General features: G+C 43.5%; 1 protein-coding gene across 1 annotated transcript; it reads right to left on the bottom strand.

Annotated features, from left to right (window-relative positions):
- Window positions 1-13,043: 13,043 nt before the first annotated feature.
- LOC125541727 (uncharacterized) lies at window positions 13,044-14,667 on the bottom strand. Its single transcript, XM_048705072.2, has 2 exons — window positions 14,357-14,667; window positions 13,044-13,370 (listed from the first exon to the last, which is right to left on the bottom strand). The coding sequence occupies exons 1-2, from the start codon at window positions 14,559-14,561 to the stop codon at window positions 13,297-13,299; spliced, it is 279 nt and encodes a 92-aa protein (XP_048561029.1). The 5' UTR covers window positions 14,562-14,667; the 3' UTR covers window positions 13,044-13,296.
- Between the last annotated feature and the right edge of the window lie 5,622 nt (window positions 14,668-20,289).

Raw genomic sequence — 20,289 nt, 5'->3', positions numbered from 1 at the left:
TGACATTAGGGTTTTGGTTGATTTGTGTCTTAAGGTGTTATTCTAGTACGAACTCTTGAATAGATCGATCGGAAAGAATAACTTTGAGGTGGTTTCGTACCCTACCATAATCTCTTCGTTTGTTCTCCGCTATTAGTGACTTTGGAGTGACTTTTTGTTGCATGTTGAGGGATAGTTATATGATCCAATTATGTTATTATTGTTGAGAGAACTTGCACTAGTGAAAGTACGAACCCTAGGCCTTGTTTCCTAGCATTGCAATACCGTTTACGCTCACTTTTATCATTAGTTACCTTGCTGTTTTATATTTTCAGATTACAAAAACCTTTATCTACCATCCATATTGCACTTGTATCACCATCTCTTCACCGAACTAGTGCACCTATACAATTTACCATTGTATTCGGTGTGTTGGGGACACAAGAGACTCTTTGTTATTTGGTTGCGGGGTTGTTTGAGAGAGACCATCTTCATCCTACGCCTCCCACGGATTGATAAACCTTAGGTCATCCACTTGAGGGAAATTTTCTACTGTCCTACAAACCTCTGCACTTGGAGGCCCAACAACGTCTACAAGAAGAAGGTTGTGTAGTAGACATCAGTTACAAACCAAGTCTTTGCAAAAGATCCAAATGCCAGAGATAGTAAACCAACTCCAGTTTTCATAGATACTACTCCAGCACAGAGAAACCCAACTCCTACTGACAATAAGCAGATTCTAGTGGCCAAAGAACTAATCCGCTCCAGTCCAGCAAAAATATGTCAACTCCATTCTAAGAAGTGTGTGTGTATCCTCGCATCATGAAATTTTATAGCATTCTGATCATATTTTCTACATGTTTCTTACCCATCTCTCTTTTAGAAAGTAAGCTTGAAGGATAGAAGACTTTCTGTACTGGGATCGTATTCGAGGAAAGTATCTTGCAGGAACTCTCCGTGCTCCAATGCTGATGTAAGTACATGTTGTATATCACTATATTTTTACATCAACATGTATTTGGTTAATCGGCGTGAATCCAACCTTTATCTGATCTAAATTTAGTTGTAGCAAAATGTATAATTAAAGGCGACAATGTTGATTTTTGTAAGGAAAACTTCCTGGTAGTTTTGCATACTGAGCTACATGAGTGTACTATCTCATATCATGCACATTATTGAATTGTAGTGCTGCTCTGGTTGCCCATTCATTCATTGTGTCAATGTTGCTTTCATATTACCTTACCTGGCTAATGATAGTTGTGCCATACTATGTTAATTTGGTGTAGGCTGGTGTGGTCTGGTTGCCCAAACATTCGTTGTATTAATGTTGCTTTCCTATTATCTGACCTGGCCAATGATAGCAATGCTAGTGTGTTAATTTGGTGCAGGCTGCTAAAGATAAGAAGATAAACTCTAAAAACAGCAAGGCAACCCCATTGTTTCTTTCCAATAAATCTAGGCCAGGTAATATGGCAACAACTCTTCATTAATCTGTTCGGTTCCCCTCCTAATTTATATTATGATGCAGTGGTCGAGACACTCTCCGCTATCAATAATACAAGGCTGCCAAAATCGCCATCTGAATCTATTCAGTTTCCTTTGTCTCGAATTCAATGAAAAAAATGTATGTTTGTGAACCAATTACTGGCTGAAGCAATGATGGAAATGGTGGAGGAATCAGAGGTGCACATTCTTGTGCAACAACAACTGATCAATGTTTTCAGAGACAGTGTAGCAAAGCAGGAAGAACTTGCCCACATGCTTATGGGCGTCATCCGCGCTGAGGTTGCAGATTGTGACGTTGTAGGTCGTTTGGTTATGTTCATTTATTTGCATTGGCATCAATCTTTGATTGCCCAATGGATGCAATTTCCTGTAATATATGTTGGATGTGCAACGTTTTTCCCTGTATGCCATACCTTTGCTTAGCGCGCCTCGCATTCCAGCTAAATGGTCGCTAGGAAGCTAAAAAAGTAGTGAATTATTAGTTAGCACGAACAGTCATGGGCCCTATATGAAGGAATCAGCCCACTGCCCTTAATGAGCTTCCCTAATGGGCTCGCAGGGGCCAAAATTCTCATAGGCCTTTGATTGATCGGTTTTGGTCATGTGCATAATTGCTCGTCGTAATGGACTCAAATTATCTAATTGGGAATACAGACATGTTCGAACTTTGGTGGGCCATTAAGTTAATGGGCCGTTACGAGGCCGAAAGTTCATGGTCGGCCATGTTACCTCCCGGGTCATTAACAAGCCGACATCGAAGCAGGAAACAAGTGGGCCCATTTGATTGCATAGGCCGATACTAAGGTCATGCTACATATGGCCCAACTATACTGTGGGCCTTTAGCAGGCCGAAAGAGACAATGAGCTCGTACTGGACCATGAAGAGCATGGGCCGCTAAGAGGCCCAAAGTCAGGTCATACTGTATATGGCCCAACTGTGTTGTGGGCCTTTAGCAGGCCGAAAGAGAAAATGGGCTGGTATTGGACCATGAAGAGCATGGGCCATTGAAAGGCCAAAACTCAGGTCCGAATGCAAATGGCCCAACTCATTTATGGAACGTCAAGAGGCTGAAAGACACAACAGGCCAAAAATTGGCCCAACACTTAAATGGGTCGCTAAAAGGCCGAAATACATACATCCTGAAAATTGGCCCATCCCTTGAATGCGCCGTTAACAAGCCGAAACCACATCTGGCCGATACTGAGCCCAAATATATAGCGGGTTGTTAACGGGCTCGAACTGACGATGGACTGCAATGGTGTCAAATCATTAACGGGCCGTTGACAGGCCGATTGGCACATCTCGTATGGGTCGTTGGCTTAAATGGACCTGACACAAGTAGGCCTTATATGGGCCGGCCTGCTAATTTTTACTAGGCCGGCCTTTTTCACCAGAATGGGCCACTGTTGGGCCGTGCCACGTGTCGACGTATCATAGGCGTCTCCTGTCCAATGAGTGGATGACATCTATCCCAACGGTGAGCCAACATGTGTTTCCTTCGGCCAATGAGAATTTTACACGTGGAAAATACCCATTGGTCTGGGCTGTTAACGGGTTATCGGATCCGAAACCGGACCCGATAGCTTAACAGCTATCTGTTACGGTGGATGCCATGTGTCGGTCACCCTTGACGAAAGCACTTCCATGACGCGTCATTTATCATCATGGAAGTGGACATTTCCATGATGATAATTTTGGTAATGTCATGGAACACTTCTACGACAGCACAGGTATGACTATCTTGATTCTGTCATAAAATCGTCATGGATGTACAAGCATGACAAAAAACGTGACCTACTGTGACAAACACGTATCATCATAGAAGTGTATTTTTTGTAGTGTTATTCTAATAGCCTCTACGGACTAAACCCTTCGGTTTATATACACACCAGAGGGGCCTAGGTTTGTACAGAGTCGGTTTGCAGAGGAAGGAAACATAACACTCGAACACCAAACTTGCCGACCTACACACATAGGAGTCCTACCCGGACATAGGAGGTGATCTTCTGCTTCGTCTTCATGACCCATCAGCCCGACCCATACCGAATAGGCCGGACACCTGAGGACCCCCGAATCCAGGACCCCCTCAGAGAGGGAGGAGGATGAAGGTAGGGGAAGATTTGCCGATCCGGAGGTTGGAGATGACCGACGGTGGCTACTCTGGCTTGTAGGCGGGGAGGGACGACAGTCGAGAGACGGATTTTGGTTGTGCGTGCCGCGGGGTCGCTCGCATGGACATGTGGGCGATCCACGAGTACACCAGACGTGCGGGCTGTGACGAGGTGTGCCCGTACGTGCTCGTGCGGGTGGGCCTATGTCGATGCCACACGGGGCGTGCGACACATAGCCCCTAGATGCCACACGTGTGGTGGATATCAGCGTCCTACTTTTAATGTGAAATATATTCTTCCACGAGAGAATATGTTTAGTGTTAGTGGACTGACAGAATGAGCTGTAAAAGTGAATGTGCGTTCACGGGCGAGGAAGAGTAGAACATGGGAGACGGACCGGCCCATTTGGGACTCGAGCCCCACCGCCTCCCATGCCCTACTTATCCTCGTCGGAGTTCATGGCCTGTCTGTCGCCGACAGACATGAGGTCCACGACGGAAGTGGAGGAGCCTACATGCTCGTTACCCCACCATCGTGGACAAACATCATTTGGAGACATGTAGGATGCACGGATGGCATCGTTCTCGTCGCGATTGCCTGTGCAGCCAGCGCCACCTCCACGTCCGGCTGTGTCGCCTGTATGTTGCGATCGACGGCTTGAGCACGGGCGGCCTCGTAGAGCGTCTGTTGCTCAGCGACAAAGTTGAGGTTCACCGTGACCATGGCCTTCTCGCTTGCACGCTCGTCGTTGATCTGGCCCTTCGCCAGCCGGTGCTGCTCGAGCAGGATCAGATTGTAGCGTTGTTCCTCTTACGCTTGACCGACATAGGTGCGGACGCTGGCTGCTCCTCGGCCATGGGGGCGTTGAAGTGCGTGTGTGCCCGCTCCATCGTCAAGCCGACATGCACCGGTGCGGGCTCCGACATGGAGCCGTCATCAAAGCCAGTGTTCATTGTGGGGTCGTTGTCGGAGACCTCCGGAGAGTTAGCCGACATGTCGGCCTCTATCCGCCCAGCATGTAGAACACAAGGGCGGTGACCTCATGCTTCTGCTCCGTCGACAGTCTCTCTCACATAGCATTCTCGCTCGCGATCATGGCGGAGGTGGTGCACGGGAGGAAGATGTGTAGCAGATGGGTTGTGGTGTGATGTGACCCGATTGTGTCTGCCCTTAAATAGTGGATGCCACTGAGGCCAAGCGTCTGGGTGCATCAATGAGCGAGCACGAGAGTTGGTTTCTCGGCTGGCGGGCCTATTTAATGGCGGCAGATGGAGGGACAGGCATTGAACGGCCGTGGTAGATATCCTTCTCGTCCCGTCCGGTAAACGTCTTTTCTGGCATTAAACAGACATGGACATCAGAGATGCAGTGCGGGCGGTGCCCTCGGCCGGTGAGCCACGTCAATGCCAGCGCCAGTGAGAGGTCACGTCTGCTCTGGGCTGGTGTCAATGCAGAGCGGCTGCTCTAGAGTTGCATTAGTGCGGGCAGCTGCCTTCGGGCGCATAGAGGCGCCGGCAACGGAGGTTTTTTTGGGTGGGCCAAGGCAGTTAGAAGAGGGCATGGTGGCAGTCCGGACGCCTGCAAAGTCCCTCCCTTCTTAGTTTGTTTCCAGTTTGCGGGAAAGAGCACGTCCCAACCAATCGGTGGACCGATACAACGCGGTCCGAACTATTGCAGACATCTTGAGGGTCGGCGTTGGAGATGCCCTGGAAAATTAAGTGTTTGTGGGCGGATGGCTACGAGCAACTCTGGTTCTTCCTCATATAAAAAGACAAAAAAAACTCTTGTTTATTTTTTTAAAGGCATTGATCTATTAAGAGAGTTCACATGAAGTACAAAGTGTCCCAAACATAATAAAAATTATATCAAGATTCCTATACCACCGAACAACCACTACCATTACCAGAACGAGTGGTTGATGCTCCGTCGTCGCCACTCTAATACCGGAGCCGACCTGACCTTTTCGATGACAACCGGGAAGTCCTCATGCACATGCCTCTAAGGACTAGCGCCTTGGAGTCACGGTCATTATTGTTTAACCCTTTAATCCTTGAATTAATCTGAAGTGCCTGACACCAAATATTTCAGTCGCACGCGTATGGCGATAAACCTTAACCTCACCGCCCAAAGGAGATGACAGAAATGTATGCTAGAGCTTCGTTGACTCCATCCTAATAGAATAATTCGAAGAGGATCAAAGCCTAGAAGACCAACTCGAAGATGATGCACCGCCATCTGCCAAAGCATTGCCCCTACGAGGACTAACAGGCCCTAACCTAAACTACTAGCCAGAGTCAAGGCACCGGGATTTCCCTCCGCACCACCAGCCACTAGAGCAGCAGGCAAAGGCGAGGCGAATCCACGGGTTGGCTAGTGGTCCTTTCCCAAAAGAAAATATGGCCGGTGTGAGTTTTGACTGGGTGGGCCTTGACTCATGGAGTAAATAGCATAAAATCACCAGTACTACAATTACAATTAAGGTTCCAAAAAACTACTTAATTTAAATTTTTTGCAAATACCTACCACTTTTTATTATGAAAATGATCCATCAAAGTTCACAGACGAACAAAACACCTCAAACATAATAAAATTACATCGAGATTCCGAGACCATCAAACAACCACTACCATCGCTAGAACAAGCCACCGTCGCGTCATTGTCATTGCTCCTCTACCGGAGCCGGCTTAATCTTATCAATGAAAACCCGGAAGTCTTTGTGCATGTTTTCCTAAGACTAACGCCCTAGATCCGTATCTTGTGTCCGGCCTGCCACTAGTGACCCTCGAACTTCTTTTGTTTCTTTCTGTGTTTTTTAGGCTAGTGTCTATCTTTTCTCCCTCTCTTTTTTCCTTGGTAAAACTCTCATGACCTCTCTTGTAGAAATGTAACTGCTACTCCTGTAACCTTGACCCATAGTTAAAAAAATGACCTACATCCATTGTCATCGCCGTTGAACCCTTGAATATATTTGCAGCATCTGAAATCAAAATCTCGCATGCGACGAGAAACCCTAAACTCACTGTACTAAGGAACCGTCAATAATCTACATCGTAGCTCCGTCGATTACGTCCATATGGATGAACTCAAGGATGATCGGAGCCCAAGAGACAAACTCGAAGAAGAAATGGCGTCATCCGCCCGCGCGATCCACCTGCAAGGACAAAAATAACTTAACCTATACTACTTACAGGAGCGGAGGCACCATATTCCCCTCCCCGCCATCGGCCGCCAGAGCGGCAAACAAAGGAGAGGGGAATTCATGGTCTTTCCATTAAAGGTTGGAAGGGAGAGTTTGACTTAGCCGTCAAGGATATGGGAGGAAAAGCTAAAGACGTTAACAAAATTGTTGGTTACTTCGAGTTTTCCAAAAGGAGAAGCTGGATAGTTGGTAGGTATTTGTGAAAAAAAAGTAAGTAGTTTTTTTAAACCCTAACTGTAATATGGGTAGTTTTCTGCTATTTACTCTGATTCTCAGTCCGTGGAATTTCGCTGCGAGCAAGGTATGTACTATTGTCTAAAAAGGCAAGGTATTTACGGACGCTGAGTATCAGAGCTCGGGCTCAAATGAGTTCGGATGAAGAGTAGAATCGGAAAAAATTCAAAAAATTCTGATTTTTTTGTAAATTTTGACAAATGTTCTAAGTGCTTGCAAATTTTCATCATGAGATCACATTCGTGGAAAAGCGTGACAAAAAAATTGATGCTCCAAAAATGCTACTTTCAAAAGCATTTTGGAGCACTGATTTTGTCTTTTTTGCTACGCATTCCAAGAATGTGATCTCATGATGAAAATTTTCAAACACTTTGAACCTTTGTCAAAGTTTACCACAAAAAGATTCAGAATTGTTTGATTTTTTTTCAATTTTACTATTCATTCGAGCTCATAAGGGTACTTTCGAGTATGTACTCCCTCCATCCCATCATATAAGAGGAAGTACTAATTTTGGATCTCAATACTAGTCCAACGTCATACAGGGAGATTCCATTGAGCGAACCATTCCCTCTTTCTAGAAAGTTCGATGCAGTGGGATTTCAGAGAAGCCTTAGGTTGGCCCAAACAACGTGTGGGGAAAACGGGTTAGGCCAGGTTAACTATTTTTCTTTAAATTCCATAAACAAAAATTTACAACTTGCCATGCTCTAGTTTGTAAACATTGCCATGTTATGTTATATGAAACTGCCATCATCTAATTTATAGAGTTAGAGATAAAGGAGAACTTGAAAAAAGTTTGCACTTAACACATCTTGCCCAGGATCATGGGAAACTTAGAAATACTTAGGCATAAAATACCCCCTCCCTTCGGTTCCTAACCCCCAATTCAAACAAGTATTGGAAGACATCTAGAGTTGGCATGATTTAATGAATTAATTTTGTATACAAATTTTCCATGTGTATGATAAAACAAATACAAAAAAAATTAACATGTGAACATCTTCTCATGGTAAAAGAGCGCTTAGAAAAATTGTGCCGATTGTAATTAAATTGCCATGGTAACACTAAATGAAAAAAAATGCAATTTGAGTTTTTATACTGTGATTGTAACGTGTGGAATTTTTCAAATTGCTGAAAAACTAAATTTGACATGGATTTCAAAGACAATTTTGTCATGGCACAGGGAAAAAACTAAATTGACATGTCTCTGAAAATAAATTTTCCAAGAAACAAATTACCATGGCCTAGCAATGCAATTTTGTTTAAAATTTTGATATTGTTTTTCTTCGCCATGGATGTAAAACCAGCCATGGTCTAGCAATGCAACTAATGAATGTAAATCTTGCCATTGTGAAATAAAAATTCAATGATGGCAAGATTTGGAAGAAAGGTATAAAACGTCACATATCAATTAAGGGGAAATTGTTTGTATAGAGCATGCAAAATTCTAAAATTATTTGTACCATCAAATAGTAGATTAACCAAAGAAATTGTTTCATAAGAGAAGATGGTAAAAAAATTAAAATTAAAAGTTTTGAAATAGTCATGTAGAAACAAATTTTCCATGGCATACACAAAATAATTTATCAAAAACTCTAATTTGCCATGGTATGTCCAATAAATTTGCCATGTCCAAAATAAATGTACCAAAATAATTGACCATGGTATGTAAAGTTATATTTGTTTATATATACATATATATATATAATTCATTATCAAAGAATATTGTGCATCTAAATTTCGCAAACCAAAATCTGCCATGCTACAAAAACTCCATTTGAAGTATATTTAGTTGGCATTGGAAAAAAAATATTGCCAAGGCAATAAAAAGATCTTCTTTTGCCATGGAAAATTTAGTAAATAAAATCGTAGATGAGGCATGGAAAAATAGCAATTTTTTTTCCAACAAACATTTCAAAAATTGCCATGGGAACACAAAAAGTTAAGGATATTTAGTTACCATGGCGCAATTGAGAACAAAACTGCTAAAGACAAAAAAAAGATTTTTCATAGGTATGGAAAATATCAGAAGAAATGTAAATAAGACATGGCAAAATTAGCAAAATAAATCCTAAAAAAATATTTCAAATTTTCCATGGAAACACATGTTATCATGTCATCATCAAAAAAGGGAAGGAATAATTGTTGGCATGGCCAAACATGAAATTAAATTGTCAAAAGGTAGTACAAAGGATCTTGCTTGCCATGGCAAATGTAGGATAAAATGTAGATGATAAATGGCAAAATTAGTTTCATTTTGGACATGGACATGTCCAAAATTACCATGTGTCATCAAACCAAATTGCCATGCATCATGAAACCAAATCACCATGGATCGTCAAAAATGTAGATGATACCTCGCAAGTTCTCGTTTTTCTACTTTTGGACATGGACATGGCAAAGGAAACCAAAATTGGCATGTGTCATCAAATTTCACATTGGCTCGTTGAAACTCGGACAGATGAAATTCGTAATATGTGTGCATTTTTCATGTCTATATAATGGTGGAAGGTAGGAAAATCATAGATGAGTGGATTTTTTTAAAAGGATCATGGAAAAAATACTATGTTCAAGAAAATAATATGCCATAGTATCTACAAATACATGGTAAAAGGGAAAATTACAATGAAAATGCCATGGTAAACCCATTTTTTTGCCATGGTTCAACTCAGAAACAGAATACCTACATTTTGCCATGTGAAAATAACAACAATTATATAAAAAAATTCCGTCATTTGGGACAGAAAAACGTCCTAATTTTTTTACCATGCAAATGTACAAAAGTGAAAGAATTTATTGTCTGGCGACTACTAAAACATTATTAAAAACATGGATTGTTGTATAGAACAACAAAACCCTACATTTCACATGTGACCATTACAAACAATTATCTAAATTTGCCATGATTTAGGATAGAAAAGATTCAAAAAAATGTCATGTGAATGAACTAAAACAACGTATTGCCATGTTATAAGATTTTTTATTCAAAAAAAAATCATGCCACCACCATACAACATGTTAATTCACATGGCAAAATTGCCGGGATAGGAAACAGGAAATTGCCATAGAAGTAAATAGCAAACAATTTCTTAAGTCGCCATGCTTAATCTGGTCACCGTCAACCTACAAATCGAAAGAAAAGACACACACCATCAGTTGGTCATATAATCATGGTTATATAAATATTTTGTATAATAGGGACTTTTTTATCCTCGATATAAGAGGATTAACCGAACTAACATTTTTTTATAAGGGTGTTATTGATGGAATTACCAATGGAGCGGGGTTTGCTAGCTTTTGTATAGGAGAAGAAATTAAGTATGCAGGGGGAGGTCGAATCTCATCTTACTTATTATTTTTTATGTTATGTATATGTGTTTTTTCTTAAGTTGAGGAATTTACAAAAATAACTATCCCATCCCTTTCTACAATCTCTCTCTATATCCTTGTTACATAAAGTAATTATTGTATAATAGTTTGATTTTTATGATTTTTTTTTCGTTTTTGTGTGTGTAGAATTGGGTGAAACTCATTCCCCGCAACATGAGGGAAAGCTAGCCACCGCCGCTAGCTCCCTCCTCCCTCTGCATCGCCGCTGTTGGAGGGCTACCGACGAAGCTGCACGCCGCCCCGGGATGGTGATGGCAGGCCACTCCGACCCTGACGCACCGTGGCACCCCCTTCCCCTCCACCCCAGATCCGATCTAGCAAAGTTTGGGCCTTCCTCCGACTATTGTTTGTGTCCTCCGGCCGGCCCAACATGGTGGCATGGCCTCAACCTGCTCCTTCCTGGCCGCCCCTCGACAACATGCCCTTTTCCTCGTGTGTTGCCGTTGCTGCTTATTGGGCAAAGTCCCTGGGATGGTGCGGCTGGAAGAGCCGAGGTTTTGACCACCTCATATCCACCCAATATATGCTGAGTTGCATATGAAGGGTCCTAGACAGCCCAAACATTTGAGATTGATTTGGTAAAATTACATATGAAGGGTGTCGGACAGCCCAAACATTTGGCATAGCTTTGGATGAGTTTGGTGGAGTTACGTATGAAGGGTGCCGGACAGCCCAAACATTTGGGGCACTGCTAGGCGTCGGCGCATCGGCCGAAAATTTCGGCCGGTCCAGTCCTAGCTGCCCGATGCGAGCCACGTAGCAGTTGGATCTGGAGCAAAAAAAATTACCCCAGCTTCTTCTTCCTCGGGTCCGATCCCCTCACTCGGGCTGCGCCGCGCCGCGCCTCCTAGCCCTTCCGGTAGTCGTCCTCATCACCGATCCGCACCCTCGCCGGCCATCCCCGTCGCCGGTCCCCACCCTCGTCGCCCGTCCCCGTCGCCGCTTCCAACACTCGCCGGCCATTCTCATCGTCGTCGCGACGCATGAAACAAACTACATCTGCGGCTGCAGCTTGCAGCGGCGACGCTTGTAGCTCTCCTCGGTTGTAGCTCCGCTGCCGCGACTCGCCATTGATGCTCATCGCTGCACCAAAATTGCGTCGACGACGGCTACCAGGCCATTAACTGTGATTGCAGCTCCGGTGGCAACGCATGCCGGTTGAAGCTTTTCGCACATACGATTGAAACTTTTTCTACAACGGATGCAACTTTTCTGATTATGCAGTGTATGGTTGTAGCTTTATCTTTTAACGGTTGTAGCTTTTTGCATCTACGGTCGGAACTTCTCTATCAACGGTTGCAGCTATTTTTCATTGTAACAGTCTTGATTAATGCTTTCTTTATTGTTTCGGTTGAAGCTTTTTTCATCAAGGGTTATAGCATTTTATGTCAATGGTTGTAACATTTTGACATGGCAACGATTGAAGCTTTTCGCACATACGATTGAAGCTTTCTTTACAACGGATGCAACTTTTCTGATTGTGCAGTGTATGGTTGTAGCTTTCTCTTTTAATGGTTGTAGCTTTTTGCATGTATGGTCGAAACTTTTTTATCAACAATTGCAGCTATTTTTCGTTGTAACAGTCTTGGTTAATGCTTTTTCTATCGTTTTGGTTGAAGCTTTTTTATCAAGGGTTGTAGCATTTTATGTCAACAGTTGTAGCATTCCAACATAGCATTCTAACATGCCAATGACTGCTTGCAGCTTTTTATATATCTAGTTGAAGCTTTTTTTTCATCTCATTTGAAGCTTTTGGATTAGCTATTATAGCATGAACGCGTGATTGTAGCATGAGCGCATGCAGCAGGTTCTGCAATGCCTCCACCACTTTCCAGTCGAGGGTCACCGGAGTTGCAAGGTTCTGCACGCCAATAGTAGAGCAAAACCAACAAACGGTTGTAGCAAAAAAAACACCATGGTTGTACCCCTCAACGTCTGCCAGTTCCAGCAAATTACGCCATGGGGTGTAGTCTGTCATGGCTGGTTACAACTCCATCCTGGCTGGGTCCGGCAAAGAAGGCAAAGCTTCGATGCATGTGGATCCACGCGGATCTGGTCTAGGGCGGCCAGATCGGCTGATTCCCCTAAGAGGCCTCTGGCGTGTGGCGTCGGGTTGACCATGGCGGCAGGGAGAGAGAAGAGAGATATGAGCGATAGGAAGAAGAGAAAAAAAGAGAAAGAAGATGCATGTGGGTGGGCCCCCATCCTACGTGTCGCTAGGCGAGTGGACGCGAGTGGGCCCCCATCCTACGTGTGGCTAGGCGAGTGGACGCGACCGGCCGAAGCTTCGGCCGGCGCCCCGGCCCCAAACGTTTCCCAAACATTTGGTATAGGTTTGGTGGGTCTGATTGAGTATTTTCGATTCCCCGGTATTCTAGCTGTCCGCTCCGCCCGAAGGGAAGTGGTGGGCCCGATTGTAGATGCTCATATGACAAACCAAACAACCCAGTAAACCCTACCCAATGATCGGTGCTTTGCCCATCCTGACTGCACCAACTTTAGTTCGACAGATATATACTACGGTCGAGAATGCAGTAAGATTATTCACTTTTCAGGTGAGATAGACAAACAAAACAATAGAAATCAAAGGAATTAAGCTACATCCAAAGAAAAGGCAGCAAAGTAGCAGAACCAGAACATCATACGAGATACACCGAGAGTCCGGTTGCATCAGTGAAGACACAAGATAAGGTACAGATAGTTGCATATGCCCCTGGATTAACTAACTGTTAGCCTTTCTCAGAGACAGTGGCTCCAGAACAAAGGTAAATTGTTAGAGAAAGCATATGTGCATAGTCGAAGGAGAATAAAACAACATCGGGAAAGCTTTAAAGCTTATGCTAAAAGGCCACACAGCTACATCGCCACAAATGCTTCTAACAGGCAGCAAATGTACCACGCCAAGAGCCTCTGTATTTCTGCACCAGAGCTACTCCTTTCTCTGCAGAAGCTGCACGACAATATATCATGAGGTGAACATCTTACTTGACTAAACTGAATTGAAATGAAGCAGCCAACCAATAAATAGTTTGGTCCAAATAAATTAATAAGCAGACAATCGAAAAGCAAGCTACATGTTCGACTGAATGGAAAATGGCTTAAGACTCGCTAAACTCAAGACTTCAAGATTCCACAGAATCGTGATAAACAACAACATTACATTTTTCTTAAGACGGCAACTAAACGGGAAGAAGGAAATCTGGAAGATCAGTAACAACTCTAACTGGATTAATTTGCTTTGTAAGACTATATGTTCCTTCAACCATCTCTGTATAATAAACAGTTGAATGCAACCCCATCCTTCTGCTATATCGATCACCAAAAGATTGAATTCCGGCAGCACGATCAACATAATTCTGATATCTTCTTTTTTAGAAAGAATTCTGATATCTTCCCGTGGGCTATACTGTTAGCTATCCACGTACACAATTCTGATATCTTCTCTTCTAAATTCCAGCTCTCAGTTTTTATCTCTACCGTCTGCTATTTTGGTCAAGTAGTAGAGTAGAACTGAACTGTAAAATTAGTATTACTCACATCAAAAGATTCGTCCTCCCCGCGGATTACACGTATTAGGCACCAGCATGTACTACTGTATAGATACCAAATTGCGCTGCTACCTACTCCCTCAGTCCCATAATGTAAGATGCTTTTTGACACTAGTGTAGTGTTGAAAAACGTCTTACATTATGGGACGGAGGGAGTAGTTCTCAGTTGCCCAAGCAGTTCGCTGTGGGATGCAGGTATGCAACACACACTGAAATTTCACCAGGTCAGCAGTGGAATTATGCGCTAAACTGTACCCGGTCTTGGATTTTCTAAGTAAAAACAGGGCACAGTGGCATTTATCTGAAACGGGTCCTAAATTACCACACGCAAGTACATGATTCTACATCGCTCGCTAGAAGGATTAGGAATGAGGGATCGGTGACCAACCAGGAGTACTTGTCGCAGGCGCAGCCGCGGGCGGCGGCGGCGGAGGCGGCTCCTGAGGTTCTGAGACCAGCGGCGCGTACATATAGGAGTCGGACGCGAGGTACTCCGCGATCGCCTTGGCGAGTCCCGGGCCAGCTGCCACCTTGCGCCGCCGCTTCCCTGCCGCCGGCTTCGTCCGGACGCCGAGCAGGTCCTTCTTCTCCATGGATATCGCTCGCTCGTTGTTGGGTTTGGGGGCTCTTTCGTGCAGAGGTTTTGCGAAGTGGGTTTGGATCGGTGGAGCGAAGCGGTGGGAGAGTAGAGTAGGTGGAGCAAGGGGTTTCAACGTGGCGGCTCTGGAGGCTTCCGCGAGCCTCTGGGGGGACGCGTGGTGCTGGGGCGGTGCCCTTTGGTCGAGCGTGGTGGACATCTGGACTGGAGCCAAACGGTCGTGTAGGACTTCTGGACACGCCCGCGCTGTTTGGATTGATGTTTTTTTTCTGCGGGGTGTTTGGATTGATGTTGCTTGGGTTAGGCCGGTGGTAGTATCAATAAGTGACACAATATATTAAAAAGTAGAGGAAATTTACAGGAAATTTTTGCATGAATCTTTGTGTACGATCTCATGAATATAGTATCGACTGGGACTTCATTACATTTCAATCGACTAAGACTTAGCAATTCTGATCATAAGTTAGTATCATGTGTATGATATTAGTGTGTGATACTAGCTTATAATCTCTACTCTTAATGTCTCAGTTGGTAGTTTCCGTTCCGGATTTATTTTCGTCCCATCTTCCCTTTTTTTTCGTCCTCCCTCCCACCTCTCAATTTTGTTGGGTTTTTTTCGTCGGTTTTTTACTCGGCCCCCTCCCACCTCCCAATTTTGTCCGATTTTTCTTCGTCCCACCTCCCACCACCCCATCGTACTGGTTCTTTTTCTCTTCACTCTTTCCTTGCAAACCAATAATTTCCTAACATATAAAAGATCACGAATCTATCTTTCCTTACCTGAATCAATCGCCCCCTACATCGGTGCATTTCTTTATTAAGAAAACTAATACGTAAATCTTAACGCATTGTAAACAAATCCTGTTATGGACCTAATTAATTTATTATGGAATTTGTACGGTTCTTTTTCTCTCCACTCTTTCCTTGCAAACTAGTAATTTCCTAACATATAAAAGATCACGAATCTATCTTTCCTTACCCGAATCAATCGATCCCTACATCAGTGCATTTCTTTATTAAGAAAACTAACACGTAAATCTTAACGCATTGTAAACAAATCCCGTTATGGACCTAATTAATTTATTATGGAATCTGTATGTGGTCGTATCTCTCCCCTCGTGAAAAAATCGCATCCATCTCCCATTAAAAAGGAAAAGAGAACATGAACGATCAATCCCACACCCTGCATCTCAGTAGCAAAAAATCGCCACCGCCTCTGCGCCTCGCCGTGTGCCCGTCTCGAGCCATGCCTCGCCTGCATGGCTGGACGCCGCCGTCTCCACCGCCACGTACAAGAAAATAGTGGGCAGAACCATTCATTCAAATCGCACACCCCCACCCTCCTCCGCAACCCCTAGGCCCGCATCATCCTATCGCTTTCCCCTCAATGTAGATGGTGCCGAGCGGCGGCCTCGAGCACCGACAGCGCCGTCCTCTCTATCTTCGCCGCGTCGAGAGATGGGCCGAGGCTATCGTCGGTTTGCCGCCCATGATTGGGCCGCCTCCGGTTGTCGCGCACCACCGGCTCCACCTAACGTGCCCGACCCTCTCCGCTTTCGACATTCCGGCGACCACATCCCTCCGCACCTTCATCCATCATCCACAAGGCCACTCCCTGCACCCACCCTCCTAAATTCTCCATACCGGGGGACAATCACCGAAGATCCAAGTTGGCCCGATATCAATTTTCTTACGTGCTTTCTTTATCAGTTGGTGATGGGAATGGGTTCCAATTTCTCTATCTGACTATGGATTCGCAGGCAAGAAGCGCTTCTACATGCATATAATCGCCAAGATCTCGTCAGCGACGTCATCTCTTTCATGTGCTTTACTGCATCACATAAGTCGTGTCTCGACAGCAAAATTGTAGGAGTAACCGGTCCTGGTTGCACAACCTTTTGAATAAGAATAGGGCCAGGCAGATTAAGGAGTTCGCTGACGTGAAGAGTTGGATTGTGTGATACCACCATTCAATTGTGCCATTCTTTTGTTTTTTAGGAGGAAACGATAGGAGAGGCTTCTACTGAATTTAATTAACAAAAGATATCGATGTTACATATTTACAAGAGGGGTGCCACTTGTTTGTTGTTTTGCCTCAATTTCTCTTAACGCGTTCCTACCTTCTGTCATGCGATGACAAAGGCGTTCCAGGAGGCGTTGCGCATGATGAAACGTTGGTGAGTCACAGGTGCACTAGGTCATCATGGCCTCCAACAGTACCACATGGTACGTTGAGGTTCACGCATAATCAACAGGTTGAAGATGAAGTTGTGTGAGTCATAAATTGGAGTGGCTCGTGATTCTGTATGTTAGCCCTTCCTTGTAGGTGCTTCTCAAGCTAGAGGACAACATATTAGTCAAGACATTAGGGATCCTCATTGATGTTTTATCTCTCGTCTGCACTTATTTTGTTTGCTCCAATTCTATATATTCTCACGAGTACATGAGGTGTAAGCATGTGCAATGTAGTTCCTTTTTCTACATATGGTGATTGATTTCTTCTTTGGTAACCCAACTAACGGATGGTAATCAATCTTCAAATACCAAAACCAAACGTACAAGGCAACAATCAATTCATGTATCACAATCAGATTCTTCTTTAGTACCCAGCTTAACCCACGGATGGTAATCAATCTCCAAATAAAGGAAACAATCACCGTCGTTTACCTCTCGCCAATGTTACATAAAAATAACGCTGAGAATTTAGATGTATTGTTTGTCATGGAGTTGTGGCTGGCCGATTACATGAAATTAATTCCCTCAGTTGTGGTGGCAAATATAATACACATAATCCATATTGTTATGCACTAGCACGTGTGCGTGTGAAATAAATGGATTATGGTCCCGTACCTAATAAGATGGATATGTGTGTGTGTTAGAGAGAGAGAGAAAGAGAGAGAGAGGGAGAGGGGGAGAGAGAGTGAGGGAGAGGGGGAGAGAGAGTGAGGAAGAGGGAGGGAGAGAGTGTGTGTGTGTGAGAATTTGATGGTAAAAAAGGTCACCAATGTCACATGATATGTATGAGAATATTAAATGTAATATTAACATAATTGATATTGAACTCTTAAAATTAATGTGGCCCCGTTGCAACGCATGGGGGTTCTTGTAGTGTAGGTTAGTATCTTAGTGTTCTTATCTAGAATAGTAGTACATTATTTATTATGATATGGTATCATGATATGATACTTAATCTTTTTTTCTTTATATACTTCTATGTCATCTTATCAGAATTGACTAGTTGGTATGCATAATACAAGCTATGATACTCTCATTACAGGTAAACTTGGTCTCCTGTTCAAGGGGCTCTTTATTATATCTGGTGACCTTTGCTGGGAGGGAGGTCATAAAAAGCTTGCCCTATTCATGAGTAAACATTTGATAGTAGCCTCATTAGATTTTGGATCTTCCCTGGTATATTCAAGCAATAGATAGAAAGATAGACTAAATAATTCTAGAGCTACAAAGCTAGTTACCAAATTGTTAGCACCACATAAAAACATTCCCCTTACAGTAGCCATCAACCGTACGATGAAAAGTATGGATCTCGAAGCACGTGAAGTAGCAACTACATGTTTTTTTATGTTCGTTGTGGGCTTCATCGACGCAAATGTGTTGAAGAATCTACACCAACCTTATCACTTCACAGTCGTTGTCTTCCCCTTCCTCAATTTCCAATTCGTGACACGGAAGCGGCAAGATGAGAGTGTGAGACCACTCCCCGCTCATATCATTGGCGGGCTGCGCCGAGGGCGACATGGCAGAGTTGGGCTGGGCATGGGGGTGGCGCACTGGTGTTGCCGCTATTGATTTCTTCAACGAGGCGGATTACGTTGGCGGGTGCGTGTGGTGGTCACAACGGCGAGGCTTCTCGCTGCTTTGCTTGCGCCGGTGGCGACGGGAGTGGCGGTGAAGCTCAATTTTGGATGAGCTAGACGCGGCGGTTGTCTAGTCATGGACGAAGAGGATGATGTGGCGCCGTCAGGGGCAGGTGGGCACGCGGAGGCCGAGCATGTTTTGCAAGTCCACACTCTCCTTCTTCGTCTCCCTCCCGTACCTATCTCTGTCCTTGATCTCTCTCTCTCTCTCTCTCTCTCTCTCTCTGCTCATCTTCCCTCTCTCCCTCGTTCGGTTAGCCCTGGAGCCCGAGCGCCATGGCTGTGTCAGTGAGCTCCTAGACATCGTCGTGGTAGCCTCCTGATGTGCTTGTAAAGAAAAATTAATTGCATTTTTTGTCTGAATTGGGGTGAGAAAATTTGATGCGTGTATGAAGATTTTTTTTCATAAATATATAGCATTTTTTCATATTGCCTAGCAATTCCTTTAGTCCTCATTTGGTAGTTTTAGTCCTCGCTGATTTGTGGTTATGCATTTGATAAAGTTTATTTCAAACTTCATGGAAAAATTGTCATGCCATCATGCACGAGAGACGCATCAGTTTTTATGAACAACTCAAATGAAGAAACATTGTGGTTAGTACTTAGTACTAGGGCACATGGCAATTATAGCAATATAAATGTAAAGCACGCGACAAAACATGGACCATATCTACCTAGATGTCAAGATTCACCATCCATAAGCATTTCAGTTTTGTTTATTTTAATGTGTCCCATGGCATTGGAAAATTGTTCAATTTAACAATGTGTCCCATGGCATTTTCACGTGTGTCCCCATGCCAAAAATATATTGTAGGAAAATTTTTGTGCAGAACATGACAATTATAATGTACCCCCTCTGTTTTTAGAATATAAGGTGTATCCATTTTCATGCAAGTAAAATGCGTCTATGTTTGACCATGATTTTGGAACAAATTATCAATATTTTGAAGAAAATATGCCCTAAAGACAATAATAAAGTTATTATTTATATTTTCTTATATCATGATAAATGTTTATTATTCATGGTAGAATTGTATTAACCGGAAACTTAATACATGTGTGAATACATAGACAAAACATAGTGTCCCTAGTATGCCTCTACTTGACTAGCTTGTTAATCAAAGATGGTTAGGTTTCCTAACCATAGACATGTGTTGTCATTTGATGAACGGGGTCACATAATTAGAGAATGATGTGATGGACAAAACCCATCTGTTAGTTTAGCATAATGATCGTTTAATTTTATTGCTATTGCTTTCTGTTGGGTTCTACGGTAGGGCGCGTCAACTGCAAATTAAAATTTTCCTACACGCAGAATGTTATCTGTTGAGTATGCGTTGGTTTTCCCTTGAAGAGGAAAGCGTGATGCAACACAGTAGCGTAAGTATTTGCCCCAGTTTTTTAGAACCAAGGTATCAATCCAGTAGGAGGTAACACACAAGTCACCTAGTACCTGCACAAACAAACAAGAACCTCGCAACCAACGCGATAAAGGGGTTGTCAATCCCTTCACGGTCACTTACAAAAGTGAGATCTGATACAGATAATAAGATAAATATTTTTGGTATTTTTATGATATAGATTGGAAAATAAAGATTCCAAAATAAATGGTAATAGAAATAGCAAGTTGATAGGAAAATAATATGATGGAAGATAGACCCGGGGGCCATATGTTTCACTAGTGGCTTCTCTCAAGATAGCAAATTCTACGGTGAGTGAACAAATTACTGTCGAGCAATTCATAGAAAAACGCATAGTTATGAGAATATCTAGGCATGATCATGTATATAGGCATCACGTCCGCGACAAGTAGACCGAGTCGATTCTGCATCTACTACTATTACTCCA

The sequence above is a fragment of the Triticum urartu genome, chromosome 2A (genome assembly GCF_056163025.1).
Source record: "Triticum urartu cultivar PI428250 chromosome 2A, HENAU_Tu73, whole genome shotgun sequence".
Classification (NCBI taxonomy): Eukaryota; Viridiplantae; Streptophyta; class Magnoliopsida; order Poales; family Poaceae; genus Triticum; species Triticum urartu.
This window is presented reverse-complemented; position numbering and strand designations above follow the sequence as displayed.

Coding starts and splice junctions, on each gene's coding strand:
- LOC125541727 (XM_048705072.2), bottom strand. CDS start 14,561: ATGGAGAAGAAGGACCTGCTCGGCGTCCGGACGAAGCCGGCGGCAGGG. Junction 13,371..14,356: donor GCCTGCGACAAGTACTCCTG/GTTGGTCACCGA, acceptor ATTGTCGTGCAG/CTTCTGCAGAGAAAGGAGTA.